Genomic DNA, 12199 nt, shown 5'->3' with positions numbered 1-12199 from the left:
TTGCCGATAAAATCGAGCGCCTGAAGAGCATGATTCCGTATGCCGTGGATACAGGTAGTGGGCCAGAGTCGGCCAGTTGCATTCCGGTCCGGTGGGATCGGTTTCAGCCTCTTCCCTCTGAGGAAGTGGACAAGGTGCTCTCTACTGTAAAGCCAACCACCTGTCTGCTTGATCCTTGCCCTTCATGGCTCATTATGAGCTACAAAGAGAGGCTGGGCGAAGGGATCAAGGCAGTGGTAAATGCATCCTTGGAAAAGGGTGCAATGCCATCAGCCCTCAAGGAGGCAGTGATAAAGCCCATCTTGAAAAAGTCCTCCTTGGATCCCCAAGAGTTGAATAACTTTCGCCCAGTCTCTAATCTACCATTCTTGGGCAAGGTGATTGAGCGAGTGGTGGCCAAACAGTTACAGACACACTTGGATGAAGCAGATTATTTAGATCCATTCCAATCGGGCTTCAGGACTGGACATGGAACTGAAACAGCCTTGGTCGCTCTGGTGGATGATATGAGGAGGGCGTTGGATAGGGGAGAATATACCTTCCTCGTCCTCCTGGATCTCTCAGCGGCTTTCGATACCGTTGACCACGGTATCCTCTTAAATCGCCTGGAGGAATTAGGAATAGGAGGCACTGTTTTACGGTGGTTCCGTTCCTATCTCTCAGACAGGCATCAACGGGTGGCATTGGGGGATGAGGTTTCAGACCCTTGGCCTCTCAATTGCGGAGTGCCACAGGGTTCTATCCTCTCCACCATGCTATTCAACATCTATGTGAAACCGCTGGGAGCCATCATCAGGAGATTTGGGCTGCAGTGTCACCAATATGCGGATGACACTCAGCTCTCTCTCTCATTTAAGTCCTCACCAGAGTTGGCTGTGAATACCTTGTCCAAGTGCCTGGAGTCCGTAAGTGGACGGATGGGAGAGAACAGGCTGAAACTAAACCCCGACAAGACCGAGGTGTTCCTTGTGGGTGACAAGAGAAGGTTGGGAGATATAGACTTGGTGCTTAATGGGGTGAGATTACCCCTGAAGGACCAGGTCCGCAGCCTAGGGGTCATTCTTGACTCCCAGCTGTCCATGGAGGCTCAGGTCTCGGCAGTGAGCCAGGCAGCTTGGTATCAATTACATCTGATACAGAGGCTGCGACCCTACCTTCCTGTGTATCTGCTCCCACGAGTGATACATGCCCTGGTCTCCTCTCGCTTAGACTACTGTAATGCGCTCTATGTGGGGTTACCCTTGAAAACGGTCCAGAAATTGCAGCTGGTACAGAATGCGGCGGCACGCTTGATTAAGCATAGCCGCCGCCGGGATCATATTACTCCAGTGTTGGTAGACCTACACTGGTTACCAGTTGTTTACCGGGCCCAATTCAAGGTGTTGGTGTTGACCTTTAAAGCCCTATACGGTTTCGGCCCAGTTTATCTGAAGGAACGCCTCCAGTATCACCAATTATGCCACCAGACAAGATCAGCCTCACAAGACCTTCTCTCGGTCCCACCAGTCAAAACAGCTAGGCTAGTGCAGACCAGAGAGAGGGCATTTTCGATTGTGGCCCCCACCCTCTGGAACTTGCTTCCTTTTGATTTTCGACATGCCTCCTCCCTGATGGGTTTTCGCCGAGCCTTAAAGACCTGGCTATTCAGGCAGGCCTATAGGATTTCGGGGGGGGATTAGTTTTTATGATTTATTAATTGAAGGATGTTTTAGATGAATGGATGATTGTGGTTTTTTAACTTGTATATGTATTTTATATTGTTGTACGTCGCCTAGAGTGTCCGTTAGCTCGGACAGATAGGCGACTCAAAAATAAAATTTATTATTATTATTATTATTATAATTCATATTATGCCAAACTTTGCAGTTATAAATCTTGAAAACCATTGAAGATCATGAGCGTAGACACATCCAAAGGCCATTTTGTTCAAAACCACATCTGCTGTGAAGTTGTAGTTTGCACATGCGCACACACAAAAAACAGACAGCAAAAGAGTTAACTTGGCAGTATGTTTATTCTATGCTCATAATACACATTGACATGGTGATACAACAGAGTAACCCTTGAACATAGGAGTTACTATCCCTTATGAGGCAACAGGAGTAGTTCATTGTGAAATATTCAGTTGTGGAGCTTCCTGTGCATGGTGTGAAGCTCCCAAGAAATACCATGTTGAGAAGACCTCAAGTTAGTGTGAAAAATCTTCCCATGGGAGAAATGTGAACACGAATAAATTTTCAGAACACCAAGATGTGAACTGGGCAATTCCAAGATACCACAGAACAATCTTCAACCGGGAACTGGCTCAGAATCTGACAGTGCCAAAACAGGCTTCAAGCAAAGAGAGACACTGCTGCATTTTGGTAGTTAAGAGGATGGAGGATGTAATGTGAAACCTGGGTGAGCATGCATAGGAATCTCCACTCCATCCCTCAAGAGGAAAAAGCAAGGGGTTGGAAAAAACCAGGCAAATTATTGTGCAGTGGCAGATGGGGGTCAAATCTGACTCCCCGCAAAATAGCATTGCACCTCCATGTGAAGGCATATTTCTAGGCCCATCAATATTTGAACCAGCCTTTCTGTGCACAGGTTTGCTAATTTGGCAATCTTCTAGCTTGCTTTAATACACCAGCCTTCATTTGAAACAGGTGTAGTTCGGGTGTGCTGTCCACTCCTATTAAGGTGAAGGGTCTTTCCTAAGGAGTCCCCTGTCAGCATTTTTTTTGTTATTCACATCCTCCTCCAGTTGTGGCTGGTCGTTTCGCAATGTGTATGGAAAGTAACAAACAGGAAAGGACAAAACACCACTCCCCAGCACAATTCATGAACTCCTTCTTTGGCCCACTTTCTGCACTTGATTTTTTTTTAAAAAAAGACCACTACTGTACACTTTTAATAGCTCATTACAGTTAATATGAATCTGTATTAGTCACAGCTGCACTGAATGCTTCAATCTAAATGTACTGAGACTGCCTTTCTCAGGCAATCTTCTAAGCTAGTGTAGAAGAGAAGACCGGAATCAGTAGTACATTTTACAATAACTGCACAGGGTGGATGCCGCTTAAAAACACTGATAGCTCTGGGTTTGTTTTTTTAACACCGAAAGGAAAGGACAGGCAGGAATGACAACCTCTTAGGCTGAAAAAGAAACTATAACATTGGTGCCAGATCTGTTCTTCTCATTATTCACTCAAATATACAAAATCTTGGGAGTTTATACATGGAGATTAAAAGTAGTTAGAAAGTGTACGGTAAAAAGTTATGGTTCATTCCAATGCAAGTTATCCATGGAGCGTGTATGTTCCCCGTCTGCTTTACTGGCCATACCAAGTTCAGTTTGTGTTATGTTGGCTACCAAATCTGATGGCGCCTCAAATCCATATACAACATCAAATCAAACACTGGTAATCCCACCACTATGGCCGTGTCCGGTCAAGAGGCATTTTGCCAACTGAACACCAGCTCCAGCACCTGTGCAGTAGCAACATCCGAGGGACAGCTGGCTGACCAATACTATCGACTTTTGTTCTTCTTGGAATTTCCCTAGATCAAACAGAGAACACAGGTGATCAGCACTAGGTCAGATGATTTGTCCATCCAGCACAATACTGTCTAGTAGTCTTACTGACAGCAGCTTTCCAGGGTCAAGCAGAGATCACTGGGCACCACAACTTTAAAAGAAATATCTTAAAAAAAAAAAATAGAGATGCCGACTTCCGGGAAGGGTTGCTTTGCCTGTGCTGCCTCTGAGTCGAGCTCTCATCTCAGAAGAAGCTTTTTCAGCTTTAAAATCAGTCAAAACGTTCTTTTTGACTGGTAAAGATTTTCTCCCGGACAGGGAGAAACGTAGAGATTAACCACAAAGCCTGTTTTTGTGGGGAGGACTGGATTTCATTTATTTATGAGAGAAGGTTCAAACTGCAATGCCGGACGGACTTTCATCAAGCTCTAGCTGATTACAGCGACACGTTTATCTTTTCTTCAAAGAAAAACGGACTCTAACAGGCAGACAAGCATCCTTCTTTCTATTTTCTTTTTTCACTTGGTTTAAATTGTTGCAGCAAAAAAGATTTGTCAATGAATCAGCTGTGAAGAACTTCTGGGTGAGTTATGGCTTTTCTCTTTCACTCACGAAATTAAGGAGGAAAGAAATTGAAAAAGCTTATATTTGTTTTTATTGCAAAAAGCTGTCCTGGAGGTGTATTCTAAAGATACCAACGGAAGAGGGATTTCTATTTCGAGGAGGGGGGAGGATTTTTTTTTTTAGTCTATTTCATTTTGACGAATCTGCTTGTTCACGACGCCACTAATTGTTTTGATGTTGGGAACTAAGTTTGTTTTGTATTCCTGAACACATAAAAGATAAGGCAGGCTGTACTGTCTACATTGATGTCAGCAAGCCTGGAATATTAACCCAATTGTGGCTGAAATAATTTTTGTTTCTGTGGTTTTAAGAATGACAACCAGGAAAGTGATTGAGACCATGGAAGAAATTATGTTTCAGAAAATAATGGGTGAGATTGAGATAACGAAACAAACCCTGAGACAGGGTAGATAAGAGATGAAAATTGAATTTAACAAAATGACGCAGGAGCTTAAAGAAATAGGGGATTCTGTGAGAGAGGAGTTTGATGTGATTAGAGATGAGAAAAGAAAAATTAAAGGGAAGCTACAAGCCCTGGAGATTAGAACAAATGTGAAATTGAAAAAAGATTTGGAGTTTATGGATGTTAGAAATAAAGTTTACTGTTTGGAATTCAACGTTGTCTCTGAAGAAATTAATGAAGATTTCGGTGGTAAAGTTATCAATGTCTTGGATAATTTTCTGGACTGGAATGATGTGATGGAGTTTGACATAGAAAAAATCTATGGAGTTGGCTACAGATATGTGACAGTGGAGAAACTCTTAAGAGATGAGCCAGTGCATTTTGTAAAAAAGAAGAACAGAGATATGACTTTGCAGCAATATTTCAGCAACATATTCAGAATTCTTGACTGGAATGATGTGATGGGGCTTGACATAGAAAAAATTTATGGAATTAACTACAAATATGTGACAATGGAAAAACTTTTAAGAGATGAGCCAGTGCATTTTGTAAAAAAGAAGAGCAGAGATGTGACTTTACAACAATATTTCAGCAACATATTCAGAATTGATGGCAAGGACATATTTGTGATGGGGGAAATTCCCATCAGACTCTTGTTATATGACTATGGCTATGACAGCAAGATCATCATGGGATACTGATAATGGATGAATGGATACTGAAACCACTGGATTTAACAGGACTATTGAAGATGGAAGATGGAATTAATATTGATAATGGAAGAATGGTTATGGAAATTATTGGACCTAACAGATTTGACGAGATGGATTAATCGATATGTTTATTTGGACTATGGCTATGACAACAAGATTATTATGGGATACTGATAATGGAAGAATGGCTACTGAAATTACTGGACTTAACAGGATTATTGAAGATGGAAGATGGAATTAATATAGATAATGGAAGAATGGCTATTGAAATTATTGGGCTTAACAGATTTGAATCAGACGGATTAAGCGATATGTTTATTTGGAGAAAAATTGAAAGATATATCTCTCAAGGAATTGAAACCTCTCTTTGACTTTTTGTGGAAAGAATAAAGTAATGTTTATGAGATTTGATGATTAATTAAGATAACTACTGGAGGAAAGTGATTTTATAATATAATTTTAGAGACAGGATTGTTATATATTGTAGACCTATAACTGATCTGCGACAAATCGGAAGTCAACATATTATTTTACTGTTTAATTGTTTTTGTTTTGTTTTGCTTTTTGTCTTTGAAAATTTGAATAAAAATTAATGATAAAAAAAAAAAACAGAGATGCCAGGGATTGAACCTGGCACCTTCTATACACAAAACTCGTGTTCTAATAATAACCTATCCCCCTTTAGGATGCACACCTTAACGTGGGGAGGGGGGTTGAGAGTGTTGAAGAAGCTGAGAGCAATGCTGTCAGGAGTCTAGACCAAGAGTCTAGACTCCTAGCAGGGGCACCCGAGGCAGAATGGTCAAAGCTGAGACACCAGACTAAGATGCATCCAAACTCAGAGGAAGGCAATGGTAAACCACCTCTGAATACCTCTTACCATGCAAACCCTATGAACGGAGTATCCAAAATGCGACACGAGATAGTGCTGGAAGATGAGACCCCCAGGTCAGAAGGCACTCACTGAGCTACTGGGGAAGAACAAAGGACAAGTACGAGTAGAGCTGTGACTAATGACGCAGCTGGGTCAAAGCCGAAAGGAAGCCCAGAGGCTGATGTGCACAGATGCAAAAGGAGAGTCCGGAGTTGTACAACACACACAATAGGAACATGGAATGTGAGAAGCATGAACCAAGGAAAGTTAGAAATTGTCAAGCAAGAAATGGAGAGTATCAACATTACAATACTTGGCGTGAGTGAATTAAAATGGACTGGAATGGGACATTTTCAATCAGGCAACTACAAAATATTTTATGCAGGAAATGAGAAATCAAGAAGAAACGGGGTTGCTTTAATAGTGAGAAGTGATGTAGCAAAAGCAATTAGGAGCTACAACGCAAGGTCTGAGCGAGTGATATCAATGAGATTACAAGGGAAACCTGTTAACATAACCATCATCCAAGTCTATGCTCCAACATCAAACGCAGAAGAAGAATTGGAGAGATTTTACGCAGAAGTACAGGAGGAAATTGATCACACACCAAAACAAGATATGATGATAATCATGGGGGACTGGAATGCAAACGTAGGGAACAGAGAAGAACTAGGAATTGCGGGGAAATGGGGCTTAGGTTACAGAAATGAAGCAGGAGAAAGACTTATTGAATTCTGTGAAGCCAATGATTTGTTTCTTGAAAACACATTTTTTGAGCAACCACAAAGACGGCTGTACACGTGGACATCACCAGATGGTCAATATAGAAATTAAATTGATTATATAATTGGAAACAGAAGATGGAGAAGTTCCATACTTTCTGCAAAAACAAGACCAGGAGCAGATTGTGGTACAGATCATGAACTGATCGTATCAAAAATCAGAGTAAAGCTAAAGAAGAAGAACAAAGCACTCATAATGCCAAAATACAATTTAAATAACATCCCAGAAGAATATAAAGATCAAATAAGGAACAGGTTTGAGGCTTTAAACTTAGCTGACATGGAACCAGAAGAACTATGGAGTGAAGTCAGGGACATTATCAGGGAAGAATGCAAAAAGACAATACCTCTTTAAAAAGAAAGACCTCAATGGATGACTGAAGAAACTCTTAAAATGGTTAAAGAGAGAAGGAAAGCAAAAGCAAAAGAAGATAGAAACACGGTCAGAACCCTAAATGCAACTATACGATGACTAGTACGTAGGGACAAAAAAAACTATTACAATAGTTATTGTATAGAAATAGAAAAGGACAACAAAAAGGGAAGAACAAGAGCCCTGTTCCAAAAGATCAGAGAAATGAAAGGGAAATTTAAACCAAGAGTAGGGATGTTGAATAATCAACAGGGGAACACACTGACTGACTGAGATGAAATAAAAGGAAGATGGAAGCAATACACTGAAGAACTCTATAAAAGAGATGCCAGGATGACAGATTCATTCACGGAGGAACCATATGATGAAGAACCAGAAATTTTAGAATGTGAGGTGAAAGCTGCTCTTAAAATTCTTGGAAGAAACAAATCACCAGGAATAGACGGCATACCAACAGAGTTGCTACAAGCTACTGAGACTGAATCTGTCCAAATTTTGACAAAAATTTGTCAAGAAATATGGAAAACTAAACAATGGCCCACAGACTGGAAGCGTTCCATATATATCCCACTTCCAAAGAAAGCGGATCCCAGGGAATGCAGTAATTATCAGACTATTGCCTTAATATCCCATGCAAGTAAACTAATGCTCAAGATTCTACAACAAGGGCTCTTACCATATATGGAGCGAGAAATGCCAGACGTCCAAGCTGGATTTAGAAAGGGAAGAGGCACCAAAGATCATATCACAAACATATGTTGGATAATGGAACGGAGCAAGGAATTTCAGAAGAAAATCACCCTGTGCTTTATAGACTACAGCAAAGCCTTTGACTGTGTAGATCATGAAAAACTATGGAATGCTTTAAAAGAAATGGGGGTGCCACAGAATCTCATTGTCCTGATGCGCAACCTATACTCTGGACAAGAGGCTACTGTAAGGACAGAGTATGGAGAAACCGATTGGTTCCCCATCAGAAAGGGTGTGAGACAGGGTTGTATTTTATCACCCTATTTGTTTAACCTGTACGCAGAACATATCATACGGAAAGCAGGATTGGACCAAGATGAAGGAGGTATGAAAATTGGAGAAACATCAATAATTTAAGATATGCAGACGATACCATACTTGATTTGAAACGAATGCTGATGAAAGTTAAAGAGGAAAGCACAAAAGCAGGACTACAGCTGAACGTCAAGAAGACTAAAGTAATGACAACAGAAGATTTGTGGAACTTTAAAGTTGACAACGAGGACATTGAACTTGTCAAGGATTATCAATACCATGCCACAGTCATTAACCAAAATGGAGACAATAGTCAAGAAATCAGAAGAAGGCTAGGACTGGGGATGGCAGCTGTGAGAGAACTAGAAAAGGTCCTTAAATGCAAAGATGTATCACTGAACACCAAAGTCAGGATCATTCAGACCATGGTATTCCCAATCTCTATGTATGGATGTGAAAGTTGGACAGTGAAAGGCGGATAAGAGAAAAATCAACTCATTTGAAATGTGGTGTTGGAGGAGAGCTTTGCGCATACCATGGACTGCAAAAAAGACAAATAATTGGGTGTTAGAACAAATTAAACCAGAACTGTCACTAGAAGCTAAAATGATGAAACTGAGGTTATCATACTTTGGACACATCATGAGAAGACATGATTCACTAGAAAAGACAATAATGCTGGGAAAAACAGAAAGGAGTAGAAAAAGAGGAAGACCAAACAAGAGATGGATTGATTCCATAAAGGAAGCCACAGACCTGAACTTACAAGATCTGAACAGGGTGGTTCGTGACAGATGCTATTGGAGGTCGCTGATTCATAGGGTCGCCATAAGTCGTAACTGACTTGAAGGCATTATAGCCCTCCTTGTACATATCCACATGACCTGTTATTACTGTTTTGTGATGTGCAAGTTTGTCTGTTTTTTGCAGACTAGTGAAGTTTGAGGGATTTTGTGTGTGTGTGTGTGTGTGTGCGCGCACACACACGCATGTATGCATACACATTTCTTGATGCAAGAACAAGGGCACAATGTACAAGTCTGACAAAGAATTAAAACTCTAGGAAAAACCATCCTGCCACTATCAAAGTGGGATAGCCCAACTGCCCCGTGGACAAAAGGTCTATTTTCTTATTAGACAGTAGCTGAAAAAACAGACAGATCAAAAAGACATACAAACCGTGCAATACATTATGGGGCAAATGTCAGAAATGTGAGGTTTGAATGTAGACAAGCCTTGTTTCAGTGATTAAAGCTTTGTCTGCCAACTCCATTAAAAAAAATATTCCACTACGTCACAAAACAGGCATTAGGGAAGTAATCTTTATAGCTCCCACAGCCTTCAGAAACCACAACTATGTTGCCCTAGATAGGGCTTGGGAGCATAGTCAGGGAGTACAAGATTTCACAAGTGGCAAAGACTGCAGAGAACGCAGCTGAAGTGCTGATTTAGCTAATTTTTATTTCTAGACTACACACTGCGTCCTTTACATCAAACAAGGAAAATTTTAAGAACAAGGTTGACTTGAAAAGGCAAAATGGCCTTGGCTTTTTAAAAACAAAGACACTGTTGAATACAAGACTACATTACTGTAAACAAGTCCCTAAAAAGTAACCACTAAAAACACCAACACCCCACACTCAGTGAAGATGTCAAGCCAGTGTGTGACAGCTATGAATTCAAGCAGGCTAAAGTGATCAATGGCTACTAGCCATGACCTGCAGGTTCTACCTTCTGACATGATGTGTCAGAAGCAATACACCTCTGAAGACCAGCTGCTGGGAATCGCCAATGGGGAGTACATTACTGCACTCAGGTCCTGCTTGCAGTTTTCCCACAGATATCTGGTTGGCCACTATGGGGACAGGATGCTGGGTGAGATGGGCTTTTGGTCTAACCTAACATGGCTCATTTATGTTCTTAAGCTGTGGCTCAACATCACTGTTCATGACATTTAATTACCCAAACAACAGGGGGAGGGATGGGAGAGAGACAACAGTAACCAGGATCGAATGTGCACAAGTAGTGTACACCACGCATGGGTAAACTTCAGGGGTGTGTGGGATTTACTTTAAATTTGTTTGTTTTTTAACTAAAACTTCAAGACCCACCAATGGGAGCCAAGTGCAAAACTGTAACCTTGGGGTTGGAAGCAAGATGTTGTATGTTGGTTCAAAGGTGATGCCAATCACCTACTGCACTCCATGAGCCACATACTGGGATGACCTATATATACACACAAGTAGAAATCTACATCTGAGATCAGCGATTCCAACAACCCGATTTAGAAGGGAAACTAATTTACAAGGGTTTCTTGTTGCCAAGAAACTGTTGTTGGTCTATTGTAAATTGCCCAGGGATCTACCAAAAGATTCCCCAATCTACCTTCTACCCACCTTTAGTTTACCATACTTTGGCTTCATTTCAGTTTGGGGTGGTGGAAGGAGGCGAAGACAAATGTTTCATGAAACAGGTGGAGTTTGAGGAGGGAACTGACGGTTGAAAGAGGTTCTTCTACTCGTGTAGGTAGTTTAAATAGATATCATGTTTCTGTCTACAGGGTTCACCATTTCCCTGCATAGGCTCACTCACTGCTTCTTCTCCAAGTATCTGATTTCTCACTTAGTAGCCTGCAATTTATTTTTGAGTGCTCTTCAACAGGGTGAGCTAGCCAAGGGCAAGGTCTTTAACAACAGTCTGCCTCTCATTCCCCCCTCCACTCCACGTGACAACTCATGACTCAGGAATTGATTGTTGTACATAACAAGCTTCCTGCCTGTCATCAACAGGGCCTCAGTGTCTCAGGAGGAGCCATGGGATAAGACAAAAGCTTGCATGGGCTGGAGCAGCCTCCTTCTCCATTAACCCACTTCTGTCGCTTCTTCCAGATCCACTTCATCAGGAAGCTACTCCTGACCTAGTAAATCCTGTTCTATGCCTACCATCATCAGTTTCCATCCTATTTCCATAATCTCTGGCTCCAACGCTTGGGAAAGACAGCCTATAAATACATTTTAAAAATCTTAAAAAACAAAAGCCTTTCCTTCCTGTTCACCTTTGCCCCCTCAGTCTCTGACTAAGTCTCCTTCGCAAGGATATCACTGCTGCATTCTGGATGGCATCCAGCACAGTGTTGATACTAAAACTGAGGCATTAAGCAGAAATACGAAGCCAGTGCAAACAGGACTGTTAGTGTGTGCACATGCAATAATTGGTAGATAGCACCTATCCTTTATGTGGTTTGCACTAATTACTACTTACGAGGTAAACCACTCCTTCCTAGTATGGCACATGAGCTAGGTTGGGTCAGTGCATATGCCCCGAGAATGTGTTGCAAGGTATCACAATGCAACTACTATACCAAAATGCCATAGGATGGGTTGTGGCTCAGTGGCAGAGCATCTGCTTTGCATGCAGAAGGTTCCTGGTTCAATCCCCAGCATCTCTAAGCAGGGCTGGGAGAGACTTCTGCCTGAAACTCCTGGGGACCCACTGCCAGTCAGTGCAGACAATACTGAGCTAGATGGATCAATAGTCTGATTCAGTATGAGGCAGCGCCCTATTTTCCTATGCCACTCTGCCAGCAGAAGGGTAAACTCAAAACCAGCGAAATCCACGCTGGCTGTGCAGCGGTGCCTCTGCCAGCCCATTCCGCATTTAATTCCAGTCGAGTGCCCATCTCATTGCAAAAGGCCAGTAAGTGCCAGGGAAGCTGGTTGTCAGAATCTAATTGATTGGGGGGGGGATGGACGACAAAAACCTGGCAAGCCAATTAGCATTCCCACTACCAGAACTGCGCCATTCATGTATCCTATAAATGCACAAGAACACATACAGCTGCCATACGAAGCCACAACATTGGCCCGTTTAGTCCAATATTATCTGCTTCAACTGAGAAGCGAGTT

At 41.8% G+C, this 12199-nt stretch overlaps 1 protein-coding gene across 1 annotated transcript in view; it reads right to left on the bottom strand.

The window, feature by feature from the left end:
- Window positions 1-1995: 1995 nt before the first annotated feature.
- PPP1R21 (protein phosphatase 1 regulatory subunit 21) overlaps window positions 1996-12199 on the bottom strand; it is a 60089-nt gene continuing 49885 nt past the window's right edge. The window contains exon 22 of the mRNA XM_061625649.1: window positions 1996-3543. Within this exon, the coding sequence (XP_061481633.1) occupies window positions 3514-3543 (30 nt within the window). The 3' untranslated portion in view covers window positions 1996-3513. The remainder of the gene's footprint in view (window positions 3544-12199) is intronic.

The sequence above is a fragment of the Rhineura floridana genome, chromosome 4 (genome assembly GCF_030035675.1).
Source record: "Rhineura floridana isolate rRhiFlo1 chromosome 4, rRhiFlo1.hap2, whole genome shotgun sequence".
NCBI lineage: Eukaryota > Metazoa > Chordata > Lepidosauria > Squamata > Rhineuridae > Rhineura > Rhineura floridana.
The sequence above is the reverse complement of the archived record's forward strand: the minus strand, read 5'-3'. Positions and strand labels throughout refer to the sequence as shown.